The 18,069-nt window shown below is 57.9% G+C and overlaps 2 protein-coding genes across 3 annotated transcripts in view; one reads left to right on the top strand and one right to left on the bottom strand.

Annotated features, from left to right (window-relative positions):
• Positions 1 to 18,069, top strand: part of C17H7orf50 (chromosome 17 C7orf50 homolog) — a 124,174-nt gene that overhangs the window by 73,226 nt on the left and 32,879 nt on the right. The gene's annotated exons all lie outside the window — the stretch shown is intronic.
• On the bottom strand, positions 541 to 15,923 carry GPR146 (G protein-coupled receptor 146). 2 transcript variants are annotated; one of them, XM_059155213.1, is made up of 2 exons: positions 15,800 to 15,923; positions 541 to 3,200 (listed from the first exon to the last, which is right to left on the bottom strand). In XM_059155213.1, exon 2 carries the CDS (start codon positions 3,178 to 3,180, stop codon positions 2,179 to 2,181), a length of 1,002 nt encoding a protein of 333 aa, XP_059011196.1. In that variant the 5' UTR covers positions 3,181 to 3,200; positions 15,800 to 15,923; the 3' UTR covers positions 541 to 2,178. The 2 variants fall into 2 exon arrangements, with proteins under 2 accessions (XP_059011196.1, XP_059011197.1); XM_059155214.1 differs by lacking the exon at positions 15,800 to 15,923 and adding an exon at positions 5,786 to 9,067.

Genomic DNA, 18,069 nt, shown 5'->3' with positions numbered 1-18,069 from the left:
TGAAAGGCTCTCTGCGCCCCTCACCACCGGGCAGGTGCACATAGAACCACAGAGGGGGACCCCCCACACACACCTGTTAGGGTGGCCGTCATCAAGAAGATGAGAGAAGAGCTGATGAGGATGTGCAGAAAAGGGAACCCTCATGCACCATCGGTGAGAATGCAAACTGGTACAGCCACTTAGTCAACACAGAGGTTCCCCAGAAGTTAAGGAAAGAGAACTTCCCTACGATCTAGTCCTCACACTTGTGGGTACTTACCTGAAGGATACAAAACCACTAACCGGAAAGATGTCTGCGCCCCCATGTTCAGTGCAGCATTACTCCCCATGGCCGAGACACAGAAGTGGCTAAGTGTCCCTCAATGGACAAGTGGACACAGAAGACGTGGGGCGGGGGGCATACACACATGCGTAACACACACTAGGGAACAACAGCCATAAAAAGGAATGAAGTCTGGCCACTTGCAACAATACAGACGGACCTGGAGGCCACTGTGCTGAGTGAAATAAGTCAGACGGAGAAAGACAAACACCATAGGCTCTCACTTATATGGGGGATCTTTAAAAAAAAAATAACCAAGGTCAGAGAAGCAACAGACTGGTGGTTGGCAGGGGTGTGGGTGGTGGGAGAATGGGTGAAGGGGAGTGAAGAGATAAAAATAAAAAATAAATAAATAAATAGGGTGCATTACCGAGCAACGACCAAAAACAAAGCAGGTGTTTTTTTTCTGGATGCACAGCCCTAAAAGCAGGGTGGAGTTACCATATTACCAATTCCCAGCCCTGTTCCTCTGTAGCCGTAAATGGCAGGAAAATTTCGGTTGAAACATAAACCACATTTTAAGGAATGTGCATGTTTATGATTTTCCTTTTAGCAAACCACTTCTGTGGACCAGTTTTCTGCACACGCACACACACAGTTAACACGCCGCGTGTATTGCATGCTGGGGCAGGGCCCCCGTAATCACACTCCTCTTTCTGCAGAAAAGTGCCCTCCTACCACTGGAGGTCAGGGTTTGCTACCAAATGAACTTCCTGCAAACCTGAAAAACAGATCTTCCCGTTTTTAGAGTTTGGTGGGTTTCAGAGTTGGGAGTAAGGGGCTGCAGATCTGGGGTATATTGTGATGGTGTGAGGGGCAGGGCCTTCTGTTTGCATAGTTGTAAAGTTGATGGTTACGGGCCACGGTGTAGAAGAATCCAGGCAGGTTTTGGGCTCCCCGTGGCAGAGGCCACGGAGGACCTGACGGGCAAGGTGGTGATAGTGGCCCCATACTCTGCCCCTGCGCCCCACGAGGCTCAGTTGTCCAGGCCTGTCTCTCCCCTGGGCAGTTCCTTCCAGCTTCAGCATTAACTGCCTTTTCCTCTCTTCTGTGTATTTTTATTGTTCCGTCTGGTGCCCACAGTGGGGAGTCGAGCTCTAAAGGTCAGCTGAGATCACCCATGAGGGCAGCAGGGGTAGTGGGTGCATTCAGCGGGCAAGGAGAGAACCGCGAGCTACTTTACTCTCGATTTAGACCAGCTACCACGCTGGCTTCGTCCATCGGAAACATCTTGACACCACCTCTGTGTGTGACACCGTGCGCCTCTGCTCCCCGCCGCCCCCAGGCAACCCTGCAGCCGTCACACCCACCCCCACCCGTCGGAAGAGGGTGCTCTTTTGTGTTGCTTCCTTCATTTTCATACTGTTGCGACTTTTCTGTCAAATCTTTCTTTCTATGAACAAAAGTAAAGTAAAAGAGGGAATCCAGGGTTGTAGCAAGACAGAGTATAAATACTGGCGTTTGACTGTCATCATGTCGTTCTGGGACCCGGTGTGGAGGAAGCTGAGGACGTGGCCTCGGGGATGGAGCAGTGCATGGGCCTTGGGCAGAAGCAGGTGGGCTGATGCAGCTTCCCTTCACCCCAGGCCCCTGCTGCTTTGAACAACGTGGCCTTGGTGTAAGAGAGGCCTTTGTGGAACAACAGCAGACTTGGCGAGGACACATCCAGTGCTGTCCTTTGTTATTGCCGCACTGACCTGGGGAAGACAGCGACACGGTGCTGAGCACCCAGCTCAAGTGTCAGTCACCTGTCTCCCCGGAGGGGGGTGTGGGTCGTGCCTCAAGGCGCATGCACCCTCAGCCAGCGGCCAGATGACTCCGCAGTGAGTGCTGGTGGTGGCCCCGGGACTGGCTGTCTATGCCATCACCTGCTGGACCCCCACCTGGTCTGGGGAGCAACTCTGATGCCCACAGTGCATTTTCTTGATGAGCCGCCGGAGTTTGCCAGGAAAGTTCCTGTTGATGTAACGGTAGAGGAGTGGCATCACGGAGCTGCTGGAGAAGGCCAGGAATCTCGACAGGTCCTTAGCAAAGAGCAGAATCCCCAAGTGGTGCCCATCCACGGGCTTCCCCCGCAAGGCTAGCAACGTGTGCCCCAGGAGGGTAAGGTAGTGAGGTGTCCAGAGCCCAAACTGCGTGCACACGGTGGCCACCAGAAGCCTGTGCACCGAGGGCTCCAGCCTCCCTGTGTCCTGGTCAAGGGGCGTGTCTTCCTTGCGGAGCCTTGCAATGAGCGCCAGCGCATAGAGGACAGCCAGGGTGGGGACCAGAAACCCAATGAACACCATGATTGCATCAGCAGCCTCCGTGTCCTGCATCTTGGAGCACTCGACGATCCTAGCCGCCACGTGGCTGCAGATGTAGAAGAGCAGGGAGGAGAAGCTGGTGAGCAGGGCCCCGCCCCAGACAAAGCCACACACGTGCCTGGTGTTGTAGACGCTGGACATGTAGGTGCGGGGCAGGGCCCGCTCGATATAGTAGTCGAGGCTGAGCAGGGCTGTGGAGTACATGGTCACCAGGGAGGAGACGTTGAACAGCACCAGCAGTGTGATGTGGGCCTCACTGCTGAAGCCCCACAGGGCCCAGCCGGAGGCTGTGGGGCCCAGCAGGTGCACGGGCGCCAGGGCGCTCAGCACCAGGCCTGCCACGGCCATGTTCACGAAGTAGACATCGGGCATGGTCATGCTGCTCTGGTCATACAGGTTGACCAGGACGAGCAGGGCATTGTAGCCCAGGCCGATGGGGACACCGACGACCAGGTAGAGCAGAGAGAAGAGGGACAGGACCAGGTGGAAGTGCTGGCAGAGGCTGTGGTCCTCAGTGCCACCCGTGCCATTGAGTGGGCCGCAACTCCACATGGCGGTGGCAGCGGGCTGGGCTGTGTGGGAGAAAGCAGGAGAAGGTTATTCTGCCCCAGGCCTGCGAACCCCCAGAAACACAGAGGTGGTACAGGAAGAAAGCCTCGCTCCTTAAACTAGCAGAGAATGGTCAGAGTCTCAGATTCTGTCCTGCATGCGCGTCTCCTGTGAAAGCAAAGGTGCCACCCCACAGCTGTTTAAGTCCCAAGCTGGACCCGCAGGGTCACAAGGCTGTGATAATCTGACTGGCCATGGTGAGCCTCCCTAAGCCTGCGGCGGCAGGAATCTGAACCATGGACGATTTACCCAGGATACTGCTAGAGAAGTTGCTCCCTGCGTACTCACTGGCTCCTGCTGGGTCCCTGCTTCTCTCTGCCAGGAGGGGACATTCTGCAGGACCTCCCCCACCCCCACTGTGGCCTCACCCCTCTGCCTAGGCTGCGTGGCTTTCAGTCCACGTAACACCCGCCTGCTCAGCCTCTTTACTGAAAGTGGGTTAGAAAGACAGGTGACTGTGGAGCCCATCAGCCAGGGTGGCACCCGCACAGCACTCACATTCCCGCACAGCCAGGACACGTGCCAACAGGGGCCTTCCTGAGACAGGGTGACCCTCCACAGCCCCCCAGGTGAGGACAGCAGCCTCTCTGTCTAGCAGGCAGGCCACAGCCTTGCCCAGACCCTTCTTGGCATGCGTGGGAATCGTGTATACCTTCCACACCTATGTCTTTGGTGTGGTGGCCCGAGACCCACCCTGTTTCACATGACACCAGGCTGCGACAGCAGGCTGCACCTCCAGCCCCGGGAGCGGGCGCGGGTGCACACGTGGGAGATGTGTGGGCAGCTGCCAGACTGACGTGTGTCACCGTGTGCAGTGAACGGAGCTGGGAGGTGGGAGGCTGCCACGGGCTGACAACGCTCATGCCTCCATCTCCACAGGGCCGTCACTGGGTCCCAGTGAGGCCACATCCACAAGAACCATCATGGAGCCTGGGGTTTCCTGGGGGATGTGCTCCCCGCCAGGGAGGGGGCTCTGCCCTGTCAAGTCGCCCGTGCCCATGCCAAGAAAGACAGACAGGGGTGGGCCATCGGTCCCAGCACCCTCACTCAGCCTCTGAGGCAGCGCTCCAACATGGTGCAACCAAGCGGCCTGTGTCCCAGCACCTAGGAGGCATGGGCACACAGCCGGCCGTGAGAACCCACTGCATGAGGAAAGAACACACTTCACAAATGTCAGTTCTTTGGAGGAAAACCTTACTTTCAAAATGTAGTTTGGTCCAACCTGATCTCCTGCTCTCAGAATAAGAAATCCTCTTGGGCGAGCATATACAAAGCAGACATTTGTTTCCTGAGCCTTAGGACAGGGATCAGCCAGCCCTGCTACCCACAAAGGGGCTCAGGGGTCAGGCCCTGGCCACATGTACTGCTGCGCCGCAGGCTGGAGCCTGGCGTGGAGGTGGGAGGTAACGTGGAGAGAGGGTTCTGAGAGCACAGACCTTACCCACTGGTCTGCCTCACCCTTGCCCCACCCAGGCCAGTGGGATGACAGGGGGTTAACAGTGAAGGAAACAAAAGGAGGCCAGGGGCCCCCACTGCAGGAGTGTGTCTGCATGGGAGTCCCCCAGCCTCAGACTGTGGTGGGCACACAGGTCGTGCAGGCATCAGGGACATCCAATCCGGGGAGTGTTTTGCAAGCCTCACTTAATGCTGCTTAGCAGCCTGCGATGATGTGTGTCAGACGGCAGCGACACTCAGGGTCAGGCTGGGCACAGGGCTGGCCGGCTCTACCCACATTGGTTACATCATTGATACAGTGTTTACTGTCACCCACAGTGTAAGCTCGGCCCTAAAGTCTGGACAGTGCTCCTCAGCCTATGGCCCTGGTGGGCACTCTGCACCCCAGGGGCCGAATTCTGGGGGAGAAGGTGGGAGCCCCGGGCAGGTGGCACGTGTGTCCCACAGCCAAGGCACAGGGTTCCGCAGGGAGCTGGGGAGGGGAGTCATCTAGCTGATTACATGGCAGGTTTCCGTTCTCCTTCTCCTTCCTGAAGGCCTCCAGAGCTGGCTGGGGATGTTTCAACAATGTGGCCTCTTCTCTGTTCTGTGGCTCCTCCGTGCTGAACCATGGCTCCAATAGTGAGCGGGGGGACAGGGAACAGAGGAGGCTGTGGGGCGCTCATCTGCCAGACTTCACTGGCCTGGAGTCCCCCAGAAACTACATTCTTGTGGCCACTGTGGACATCTTCCATCCCAGAGCATCTGTCTGTGCGGTGACCAGCTGGGCTCACATCCTGCCCAGGGACCCATAAGGTCTGCCTGAGATGTTCCACCTGCTCTCGTGTCCAAGCCTCTTTCCTTACAAGAGGAGAGAGATGCATCCCTGAAAAGGCAGGGCCCTGCGTCATCGTTAGGCCAGGCACTGGCTCAGTGGGGCGCTGGCCAGCAGGAATGGCCGGGACCTGAGGAGCCACACTTCTGGTCCAACAGAGCCCGTCCTCCCTCAGGCCTGCCCCAGGCTTGTGCGGGGCCCTCAGCCCTCCCTCCCGCAGCCTGTCCCTAGCATCACCCCGAGTGGCCCGTAGCTGCACCCGCGCCTCAGGCTGCTTACCTCTATCCTAAGTGCCCTTGTCTGTGCGCCTGGACCGCAGACCCCGTGAGCAACACGGCAGCATGGACGACAGGGAGAATCCTGTGTTTCTCAGCACACACACACCACCACCACCCCCGCCCGCCCTGGGTGCTTATCAGTGGCAGCCTCGCGGCGCTGGCTTCCTGCGCGGTGCGTGTGCGCACTCCGTGCCCAGCGTGGAAGCCACTTGTTTTCCTCCAGTAAATCGCTCAGTGTCGGCCTCCCTTGGCAGGCCCAGCGGCCCCTCCCTATCTCTGTTTACAGCCAGCTCCGCAGAACGAGGGCTGTGCCTGGAAGGGCCAGCACCGTCGGGTCGGGCTCCTGCCCCGTCGCACCAGTTCCAGGAGTGCCAGGTTCCTTCCCCCTGCACCCCAGCCCGTGCCGAGTGATGGGGCAGGTGCGGCAAGTCTTGCCCAGAGCTCACATGGCCGTTCCTGACACTTGGGATATAGGGCGTGTGCAGTGACAAGTTTCTCTTCCCTTGAGCAAGGAAACTGAGAGGCAACTTAGCACAGAACCAGAGGCCACACCAAATCTCCATGGAAAGGGGCTGTGGCCTACGGCTCTGCAGCACGGGCCCCAGGGCTCTGTGAAGGGGCAGCAATGGCTGAGGACAGGTTCGGGACTGGCAGGAAGAAGGGCGGGTGTCTCCCCTGTGTCGCTGTGGCACCCACAGCTGGCCTGAGCACGGCTACAGCGGAGCTGCTGGCCGGTGGCCACTAACCGTGTCCCCTCCCAGCCAAGGGCTCAGGGAGCCGCTGTCCTGCCTGCCCACGGCTGCCCCGTGGGGCCACAGGGAAGGGCCGCTGGCGAGCGGCCATCCTGGGCCAAGAGTGGCTCCATTCTTGGGAAACGGTCACGTGGAGCACAGTCTGTTTAGAATTTCCTTCCCAGTTCTCGTGCCTGTGTGGCCTGGCTCACAGGTCGTGTGGAGAGCAGGCGGTGGCCATCAGTGCTTGGTCTTCAGTTGAAATAGGCCTGAATTTCTGTTTGCTGATAGCCAGGAAACACAGAACGTACTGACTTGATTTCAGAAGCCAGAGTTCGCGTCCGTGCATGGTTCTCGTGTGTATGCAGGCGGAGGATGCCAGCTGTTGGCTTTCTGTCAGCCTGATGATGACAAGCTTTGCTCTTTTGTCCCAGCATTCTTCTAGGGAAACCACTTTGTTTTCTAAACACGGGCATGTGGTATTTGCCAAAACAGGAGTGTTCATTCCCGTCTGGGAGGATGGCGCTGAGAGGCAGGGCAGGGAAGGGAACAGCTGGCAGGGAGGCGGGGGGCCAGGTGCTGAGGTGACACCACCATCGCTGAGGCCACTGGACAGCCACATGCCCGCCCCAGGATGGGCTCACCCATGCCCTGTGCAAACCGAATGTGGGTCCCTGTGATCACGGGTGGTCCCACTGCACAGGGGCTGCAGGCATGTGGCGCAGGTGGGCGGGAAGCAGGTGGAGGTACTCAGGAGGGATAGCGACTGTACTCCCAGAACTGCCCTGTGTCTGTGGGTCTGGTGCGTGAGCTAGCGGTGGTCCTGCCTAAACCCTAGTCACAGGCCTTTGGTGAAGCCTGTGCAGGTCTCGCAGCTCCTGGCTCACGTCACAGCTGACCTTCCAAAGGATGAGCACCAGGGTGGCTGGTGGTGGGGGCGGGGGGTCCTGTCCGGGCCAGGACTGCTGTCTACCATTCTGCACCTGGAGCCAGGCGGATGCCCCTGATCCCCCAGGCCTGCCCTCCTGGCTACACAGGGCCTCCAGTGGGGGCTGGCTCAGCCTGCCTTTCTTTGGTTCCTGTTCCCTTGTGGTGACTCCACTTCCCTTTTGCACACTCTGGTTTTGCAAGTCCAGGAACCTGGGAACAGAGACTTCCCTTCAGGGAGGAGGCAGACCTGGGAACAATGGTCTGGCTCCTGCCCTCCAGCCCAGGCCTCAGACCACCTTTCCAGCTCCTGAGAAAGAGGAACTTGGAGTACAGCCGGAGTTGGGGGGGTGGGGGGAGTTCCAGGAAGGTCCTCTCTGCAAGGCCACTCGGGGTTCAGTGCACTTCAGTGCCCAGCACTCCCCACTCCACCCATTCTCATTTGGAAATCTGCCACATTCTTCCAGGACAGCAGGATGGATAATCTAGCTTCCCGGGCCCTGTCACCTGCTGTGTGCCCTTAGCAGAGAGGGTCAGGATCAGTGAGGACCCCAGTGGGCTTCTCGTCTGGGCTAGCCTTACAAACAGGCTGGGCCTGTCTCCACACCTCCTCCCAGGACCCTCCTGGGCCCCACCTTGCCAGAGCTCCCTGCTGCTTCCCTGGCTCCTAGGCCTGCTTCCTCTTCCACGTACCCTAGAATCTTTTCTAGAAGGGTCTATTGGCAGAGCTCCCTGGTTTGCTCTGCCCGTCCTGCCCCCACTTCCTCCCACCTAACCAGCTCCCTGGTGCTGTTCCTTTGCCCTCCTCCACTGGGCCTGCCTCCAGCCTCTCGGGGCCAGACTTACTACCGCCTCTCCCCTGCCCCCAAGAGCTGCGCAGGTCCTGCGCCTGCAACCACAGCCTTGCAGCAGACAAGGCGCCAAGAATGGTCCCAGCACCTGTCCCCCTGCCTCTCCACAGGACTGTACTTGGGGTCCCCCTGGATTTCCACTCCTGCCAGCCCCAGGTCTCACCTCATCTGGGTGCGGCTTCTGTCACAGAAACTCTCCCTTCCTGGTTGGGGTCACAGCCTCCTGGAGGGGCCCCTCACATCCGTGACCATCCTCCCAGAGCACTCTCCTCTCAGTCCCAGATCTTCGTGGGGACAAGTGACCCACTCACCCTTGAGACCCCCGCTGAGCCAGGCCCATGGCGGCTTCTGCGTGCGTACGGTGTGTTTTCCGGTGAGCCAGGACTGCCTGTCAGCCAAGTTGCACAGAGCAAGAGTGCCCCGGACATGTGTAGGTGTCTTGCTGCCCACGTCCGTGGCAACGGCAGCAGCAGGCCTGCTGGGCCTCCATCCTCTCTGCGGCTGAAATGTGGGCCTCTGTGGTGACAGAGTGGCGGCCCAACTCCATGGCAGTGGGAGGGATCGCAGGAGGGCCGTGCACGGTCAGGCTGGCCTATTCCTCATGGGCACCGGGCATCTTGGCTGGGCAAGAAAAGGGAGGCAGCTCTTCAGGCCAGGGACCTCACACCTGCTTGGGGTTGTCCAAGACAGAGACCACTGTAATCTTCTGGCTTTTTCCACAAAGGTGACTCATGTACTCACCTTCTCTGAGGGCTCTGTGTGTGTGTGTGTGTGTTTTGTTTTCTAATGACACTCAGAAAGAAGAAAGCTGCACATCATAAGGACAGGGCCAGTCTTTCAGGTGTCTGCTCCCCTTCCTGGTGCTCTTCCCATGGGCTGGAGAGGCCAGGATGGCTTGTGGGGAGCAGTTCCAGGCCTGGGGGCCAGCGGGCACCCAAGAGAGGAGAGCAGATAAGCAGCCAGCCTGGTGGAAGGAGGAGTAGCTGGACCACAGGAGGGTTCTACGCCCCAGACCAGGTCAGAGTGCATAGCGGGGCCAGCCTGGGAAACGGCAGCCCCAAGCTCCCTGCTGGGCCAGTCCTCAGTGGCTCAGACCGTTACTGCCTCCACAGCCACGTGGCGCCCCTTCCCTGAGCTTGGCTGCATTCGCACCCCAGCGAGGGCAGCCTCCAGACAGGCCAGACATTTCCCTCCAGAAAAGCCTGAGAGGACCCGAAAGCTGAGCTGCCATCCCACTCGTGAGGCGGGCTGCACCGTGGGAAGCCCTGGGAGGGAACAAAGCTGTGGTCATTTCTTCTCCATGTGGAGCGGTCGGTCACCTCTTGGGTCTCAGAAGCCCTACCCTTTAGAGGTGAGCAAGGCTGAGGTCCGCAAGGACAGAGTCTCGTGGTCCAAGCTGGTGTCCATTTGTGGATTTGGTGCCCCAGCACTGCTGTCTGGGCCTCTGCCACCTCATGGGGTGCCCCAAGGCCAGACTATCAGAAGGGCCCAGTCCAGGAGCTGCCTCCTGCAGGGCAGAGAAGACCCAGTGAATGCTGGCCGAGATGGAGCGAGAGGCTGGTGGGTGTGCAGGATGCGTCTGAGTGTCGGCTCAGAGGCCCCGAGGGCATGGAGCCCTTTTGGGTTCTGTACCCCATCCCAGTTTCTAGGGTCTTCACAGTTTTCACGTCCTCTCTGTCCCTTCATCCCCAGCTGGAGCCTGTGTTTCCTCAGCTGGGTGACAGTCACCTGCAGATGCTCTCATGCATCAAAGAAAAGCCATTTTCTTCCAAGATGCCTTCTGGGCTTCAGTAATTCTATTTCAAGGAGACGCTTTCCTAGACTTGCCAGTTTCTAACCGCGGGAGAGTTCTCGGCTGCCTCCTGATCGCTGAGGCTCTCAGGCAGGGTTACGGGCTCAGCACATGAGTGTGAAAGGGCTGTTTGCCTCAGGCTGTAGGCATGGAGCCATCAGAGAATGCTGAGAGAAGGGAACCCGCAGCTGTCTGACCTGAAGACCCATGGGCCTGATGGAGGAGGATGTCCAGTGGCCGCAAGTCTGGCCTAAGCACCCCTCTGGGCAGCTGTCCTTACTGGCTTGGAAAACCAAGGAAGCGCCCTCTGCTCTGGGCCCTGAGCTGGGACTTTGGGGCTCTCCGGTTTCTTCCCTGATGGTACTGGCCAGCGCCCGAGCATGGCGGCTCTGTAGGGGTCACACAGACAGCCCAGAGGGCCAGTGCCAAGAGCAGGCACAGGCCTGGGCCCTGGTGGCTGCCCAGTGAATCAGCACACGGGGAGAGAGGGCCCTGCAGGCCGAGGTTTTAGTAGGAAGGCCTGTGGGTGGGAGGCCAGGCTGCAGGGAAGATGAGCTGACGGGAAAGCTGGGAACAGACAAGCCACTCCTCTGCTCAGCGGCCTGAGGAGCCCCGGAAGACCCGGAGGAGCAGGGTGTCCCAAGCAGCAGGGGTGATGCCCAGGCCTGGGGGACAGACAGGGACAGGTGCAGAGCGGGCCCTCGGTGTGTCCCAGGACAGACACCAGTCCTAGGAGTCCTAGGCGGCTTTCCTACTTTGAGGAAGCAGCTCTGAAGGCAGGCACTGCCTTGAACCCTGGCCTCCCTCCTTCCCCCTCGGTGGTGGAGGAGCTCTAATGCAGGTCTCTGCAGGGCAGGCGGTGGCTTAGGCAAACGCTTGAACTTCGCAGAGGGAGCAGAGTAACCCCCTGTGACCTAGCGCTACACGCTGTCAGGAAAGGTGCAGGTGCCCCTCATTTTGCTCAGCATCCCGACCAGTCGGGAATTCCGTCTGCAGAACCAGCCCCCCAGATTGGTGCCCGGGCTCCCTGCTTCCGTACAGGGGGGCGCTGGTTAGGCGGGTAATGTACTACCTCAGTAGTACTACCAGCTGTACTACCAGCTTAGGAGACTGGTGTGACTGCTGGAGAGTGGAGCATGGCAGGGCGAGCCTCAGCAGGTTCCCGGAGGGTGGATGAGTAGGGTGCAGGCCCATACCCTCCTTCCTGAATGCGGGGAGCTCACAGAAGGCTGGCTGTGGACTTCTGCTCAGAATCTACCACCTGACGTGGAAGGCGGGTGTGGGAACGTGAGTGCCAGGCACAGGCCTGGTGCCGGCTGTTGGGGGCGGGGAGGGAGGGGACAGCGGCAAGCCTCAGACCACCGCTGTGCACCGCAGGGACGTCTCCGTCCCAGAGGCTTCATGGTCTGGGTCCGGGCTTTGGTAACAACGCCAATGGCACATTTGCTGGTTTGGCATTCATGACACTGGGGCATGAAATATGTCCCCACAGCATACAGAGAAGGGGGGCCAGCGGACAGAGCAGCTCTGACCCTAACTCAGGAAGACTGGGGGAGGCCTCTCAGCGGTGATATATACCGCTGAGAACTGCTGGCAAGGCCCACACCCCAGTTAGGCCGCCTGTTAGAAGCATTTTGAGGCAGGACGTTGACAGCTTGCTTTCTGTGCCTTTTCAAAGAAGAGCCTAAAATGGTATAAAGCAGCCCATCAAAAGTGGGTGTCTGTAAGTAATGAAAATGCTAAAATCCAGGGCTAAAGTAAATAGTGATCTCTGTGCAAACAGATGCCAGGAGTGGGTCAGGACAGCAGCCTGGGGGAGGAGGGGATCGTGGGCTGTGTGGACGCACGCGTAGCAGGCTGCTGCTGGGGTGGGCAGGGGTCACACCTCCTGGGGTCCTGCATGTGTGTGTATGTGTGTGCGCGCGCACGCGCGCGCCTATATGTACAGAGCCCACAAAGACCAGCAAAGAGGAATCAGCCTGTTCCAGGGTAGCTGAGCTGGTTTCACTAAAACCTTCCCGTTATTTCCTTGCTCTGTTAATCAGGAAATCCTGTCGTCTGCTGCTGGGGGCCCACTGGTGCTGGGCCTCCTGCCCATCTCCCTGCAGGGCGGGGGTGCACATACTGATCCCCCTGCTCACTTGATAAGTGCTAACTTACCCCTGAAGTTTTATTTTGGTATCAGCACTGTGAGGGGCCCTCCCTGACCGTAGCCCCTACCCCCACCCCCAGCCAGTCCTGCTGCAGTCCTGTCTTTGCCACCTGCTGAGAGCTTTCTGAATGGGAGGGGGAAGTCTCTTGATTCTTGCCAGAAGCCTGGTTGGCTGGCTGGGGAGGAGGTTCGCTAGGTCATGTCAGAGGCTCTCCCCCAAGGTGAGCAATAGAGCCCACACCACAGAAGGTATAGGAGAGTGGGAGTGCCTCTTGTCACTAGGAGATCAGGCTGTGGGCATGGGGCTGTGGGGCACAGGCAGTGCACCCTGAGTGGGCAGACAGCTCAGCCTGGCTGACGGTCTTGTGGGTTGTTTCTGTTTGACGTAGACCTGCTGTGCACCATGAGACTTAACTTCAGATGAATGTTCTAGAACAATCAGAATGCTTTGAAAATGACTCCTGAATGTTTATTTCCTTTTGTAATAATGGGCAGAGGCTTTAGCTACAATTAACATCCAGCTGGTAGGAGCCAGACACTCCGGAAAGGCCAGTGCTTTCATAGGTTTTTCAATGCAGAGAGCTTACGCATACTGATTCCTATCACAAACGCTGTGCCCTCCTGGGGTGTGATAAGAAACTGTTCCTCATATAGATGGGTTGTTTTGGTTTTTATTGCCTTTTGCTTTTTATGGTTCTAAATGGCAGAGTAGTGAGCGAACCAGGCAGCATGGCTCACGCATAAACAAGGAGTGGCCTCTCTCTCTCTGTGGAAGAGAACAGGCCTGTCCACTGGCTCAGGAAGGGCTGCGGGGGACTGAGACCAAGCAGCCAGGTCCAGGCCAGTGGGGCGCCTGTGCCAGGCCACCAGCTTCCTTCCCTGGAAGGAGATGGGACACACGTTCTTTTGTCAACAGAGCGCTAGTTTCTTGGGCTGTTTTTTCCCGGATTAACTTAGTTTGAGGCTAGTTCTCCTTCCAGGCACAGCAGGCCAGGAAAAAATAGAAACTAAAAGACTCACTTAGAAATTCAAGGGGCCGAGAACAGATCAGGTCTCCATTTCAGACTCTGGGCAGGCCTGGCAGCCCAGCCTGGCTCCCCGATCTCCCCCAGCCTTTAACTCAGTGTGCTCTTACCTCAGTGGCAGGGGGCACTCAGAGCCGCTGATCTTATCAGCACCTTGTGGTTCTTTCCCAGGGAGGAACCGCTGGTTAGTTTTACTCTGCACAGTTGCTTCCTCAGTTTGCTGGGTTCTAATTAAAACTGGGAAGTTCCTAGGCACACCCCCGCTGGCCTGAATGGGAGGAAAGGGACCGTGGGTGGTCCTGCTGGGGGACACACAGGACACCTGGCCCGTCTCACCCTGTCCTGTGATGTGAGGGATGTTGTGTTTGCACATGGAGACTCCCAGGGGACTGAATTCTGTTCCCTGGCACCATCATATTTTGGCATCTCAAATTAGAAAGAATATCACCCTTTTTCTTATCTGGACTGTGGCCCCTGCCTGGGTGGTATTTTGGGTCCTAGGCATGTGAGGCCCCTTTGGACAGATGCTTCCCAGTTCCACAAGTGGCTTTAGCCTTAGAGCCAGCAGCTCTAAGGCTAAAGCCACTTGTGGAACTGGGAAGTGACGGGAAACATTGTTTAAGGAAGAAGCAGCATGATTTCATCATGTGTGCTAATGCAGAGGCCCCAGTTCTCAGGAAGGGAACTCATCCCCTTCCTCTGCTACCACCCCGAAGACACTGCCCTAGTGTGTGGTTGGGTCACTAGAGGCCAGGTGGCAATTATGTTTCCAGGATTCCAAATGACACTGGAGGGACCAGAGTTGGGTGCAGCTGCTCCAGGAGCCCCCTCCCAGTCCCATCCCAGGAGGCAGCAGGGCCCTCTTCCCACCTGTACATCACACAGGCGTTGTTCCTAGCAGTGATCTCCGCAAGTATGTCACTCTCTCATTATATAATAGGTAGAAATCAGTCCTCACATCCCAACCTAAAAACCTGTGTGGCCCACATTAAGTGGATGTACCTTGCCTGTCATCAGCCTACCCTTTGAGTTACAGGGACACCAGTACCATGCTGACATTTGCATTCTGCCCTAAGACTGTGTTTTTCCATCCTCGGGGTATTTCCACACTCACGACAGAAGCAGGACACTGCATGGTCCAAGAGCTGTGTGTGGCCCTGGGGGACGGCCTTACTGCTCCAGCCCCAGCTTCCTATGTGTGACAGGCCTGGTGAGCACTAAGCACATGCAGGTACTTATCTGGAGACCTGCTTCATTCAGGAAGATACCAGGGTCTCTGGTTTGGAGAGCTGGGTCCCACAGCAGTTGCTTACAGAGCTACGCTGCAGGTCCTGGACAGTGGCTGTCTACTGGGTGTAGTTTTCATTCTGCAGTGCCCCAGCTAGACCCAGTCAGGACAATGGAGGGTCTGGTCACTTTATGCATGGTCAGAGTCACTTTCCCATACCCTCGTATATGCAGGGATCCGGGAAGCCAGCTTCTGGCTTTTTGCAATTGAATGCTAACCTCTGCTAGAGGCTGGCCTGCTCAAATGTGAAGCTTATTACTTAGAGCTGGAGTGGAGATCTCAAAGGAGATCAGAGGGATAAATGGTGCTCTGGACATCAAATGTACAGTCACCCTCAGGCTCGCCACATCTGGGCCGGGCAGAGGCTAGGTAGATGACCACAAGCAGATGAACACCCTGCTTAGAGGCTGAACTTAAGGTGTTTATGATACTAAGTTGCTGCTTGTTGTGTTTCTTGTTGCTTCCAGAGTGGATGTTCAAAGGCGGGGGAAGGGGGGGTGTCCCTGCCTTCCTATGAAGTTTTGCAGGAGCCTTTCCATGCGCGGGGAATTGTATATTTTCATCAAGTGTCCAAGATAGTTAACAACAGATTTGCTGTCTACATTTAGATGTAGTTCCAGAACTTACTAAAAACTGTGTAATCATGAAGAAGAGGAAAGCCCTAAGCATGCTGACCCAGGAGAACGTAGTCAGTACCCCTCCCCTCCCCTCTCCTCTCCGCGCCGCCCCCACCCCACCCCGGCGCCGGACACGTGAGGAACCAGTGGTGTTGCTAAGCCACATGCCCCTCCACAGGTTAATGACCGCTGGGCAGCCGCACAGTCAGCATACAGCTGGAGACTGGCCCCAGATGCGGGACAGTGTCCCCGCCCCCTCAAGGGGACAGCACCCCTAAACCTCTGGGAGACATCGTCCCCGCCCCGCAAGGGGACAGCACCCCCAAACCTCTGGGGGACCCTGTCCCCATCCCGCAAAGGGACAGCACCCCCAGACGTCTGGGGGACACTATCCCCACCCCGCAAGGGGACAGCACCCCCAAACCTCCGGGGAACGGCGCCCCTACCCCCGGGGGACAGTACCCGCAAACCTCCGGGGGACAGCGCCTCCACCCCGCAAGCGGACAGCACCAGGGCGGGGCCGACGCACCCGAGAGTAGGTGCGGGACCGCCGCAGCCCCGGGCTCGCTCCCCGCGCGGGCCAAGACCCTGGACGTGCCGGCCGGCCGACCCCGCCTTCGGCGCCCACTCACCGGCTCGCTGGGCCGCGGGCCACGCAGTCGCCGCGGGGCGGGCAGCTCCGGGCTCCGAGGAGGCGGCGGCGGGGTTCACGGCGCGCACGCCGCGCGGGCCTGTGTACACACGTGACCGCCGGCCGGTCCCGCCTCCCTACCGGCTCCGCCCCCGCCCCCAGGCTCGAGCCGCACTCCGACCGCGCGGGGCGGGACGGGGCGGGGCGGCGCGCGTTCTGTGACCCGAGGTCAGCCGCGTGCCGGACGCAAACCCCGGGCGCGCTCTTGGGCTCCCTGAAGCGCTGGTGCTAGTTGTGCTGAGTCAGAAGGCGCTCTAATCTGTAGGGCACAGCGCCCCCCCCCCACCCTCCAAAGGCCGTAGTCTGGTCGGTACAGGTGCACCTGCTCCGCCCCCGCAGCATGCGCGGGCTGCTTCCGCAATCCCCCGTTACTTCCTGGGCTTGGGAATTACCTTGTGGGCTGAGCGCACCGCAGGAAAACCTCTGAAGCACACAGTGCATTGTTTGCAGCCCCTTTAATTTTGTGGCTGTTGTTATAATTAAACGTTGGGAACGTTTGAAGACCAAGGTGATTTACTCTGCTCTACTTCTTACGGTGTAATGGTACCCTTAGCCGCACATTCTGGCTCAGGATCCGGGAGCATTTCTGTCTGAAAATCAAAGCATGCGGGTTGCAGAACTTAACACAGATGTGCTGCGTGAGCAGGGGCTTAGAGGAACTGCAACAAACGAGGATAGCAGCCAGGGCTGCTTCTGAGCGGCCCGTGCTGCCTGCGTGCTCACAGGGGAGCTTCCTGACCACTGATTAGAGAGGGAGGTGATGGGTGAGCTGGCAGGCCAGGCTCCCCTTGGTCAAAGGGCACAGCAGAGCCCCATTCTCTGTCCAACCCAGGTGTAGACCTCCTTGGCCTTCTTGTCATTGCGTAACTTCTCAGCCCAGCACCAGAAGTGGGTTTGTGGGGTAGGCATCTGGCCGCACCTGACACTTCACACTGCTGGGGGAGCCTTACTCTGCCAGCTCCTCTAACAGGTGCCCAGAGCAGCCTCTGGAGGTATTTATTGCATATGTCATCACCCCCAAGACATCATTAATGCTGTATACACCACTGCTTAATGAACCACTGTAAAGAAAATAATTGGCCAATTAAATTCTGACACGTCAATTATAAGAAGCATCCCGATTTTAGAAATGTTAAAATGAGAGAGAAAATGTGTCTTAGCAGCAATGAAATACAATCCTCTCATGTTAAGCTGTATCAAGGCTCTGAAAGCTTATGCAACTTGCCCAAGGTCACACAGCAGCTGGTGGGGTCTGGACTTGCACCCAGTCTGCCCAAGTAAAGCACTCTGCTGTCTGAGTCACCTTAGCAGAGTTCTGTTCAGAGCCCCTGGAATGCCAGGTCACTGAGGTCTGCCCACAGGGTGTTTGGTGGCCAGAAGAACAGCTGCTTGTAACTGGGGTGAACTGAACAGCACTCAGGTCACCTGCACTGTCTTGTCTGCAAAGAAAGACTTACTCTGCCAAGCAGGCAAACAGGGTCGGAAGAATGGCAGAGAGTCTGTGTGTAGGGAGGAGGGGGGGGTGGGAGATCTTCAAAGTAAGCCCACCCTCCAGCTGAGCCAAGATCAGCGTTTTATAGCTAGGGACTGTAAATAGGCACCAGAGGGTTACAGCTTCATATCATGCTGCTAGCTGCTCCCCAACCATTCAGGCCAGTTCCCATGGATGAGCCTGGCGTCTGTGGGGACAGCAGCACCATCCTGGGCAGATGTGGCCAGGGGTGTAAGAGCCGTGCGACAGACGTGCATCCTGGGTTTCTGACTGCATCACACTCAGATGTCACTTTGTGAAAACCACGTGCAGTTGGCCTCCCCTGGATTGCTGGTGAGGGTTTCTGAGGAGTAGGAGTCGGGTGCCCCTGGGCCCCAGGGCCCCAGGGCTGAGCCTTTGTAGCTGCATTCACTGCGGCCGTCACAAGGCTGGTGCCCTAATTGTGCACTGCACTCTGCAGTGAAAAGGGAGACTCCGGCCCAGTTTTCTGCTGAGATCACGGAGCTGCCGCTCCCTGGATTACAGAAACATCACAATGGCCCTTTGCTTAGCTTAGTCTGAAGACTTGGCAAGTCTTCCTGGTGATTTTGGTGTGGCAGTTGATAAGAAAGGCTGCATTCCACTTTGAGGGGACTCTGGACGACTGGTTGGGGACCTGAGAGTAACCTGCTACACAGAGTCATTCTCTTGGGGGCTGGAGACCGGGGTGTGGAGGGTTC

The sequence above is a fragment of the Mustela lutreola genome, chromosome 17 (genome assembly GCF_030435805.1).
Source record: "Mustela lutreola isolate mMusLut2 chromosome 17, mMusLut2.pri, whole genome shotgun sequence".
NCBI classification, from domain to species: Eukaryota; Metazoa; Chordata; class Mammalia; order Carnivora; family Mustelidae; genus Mustela; species Mustela lutreola.
This window is presented reverse-complemented; position numbering and strand designations above follow the sequence as displayed.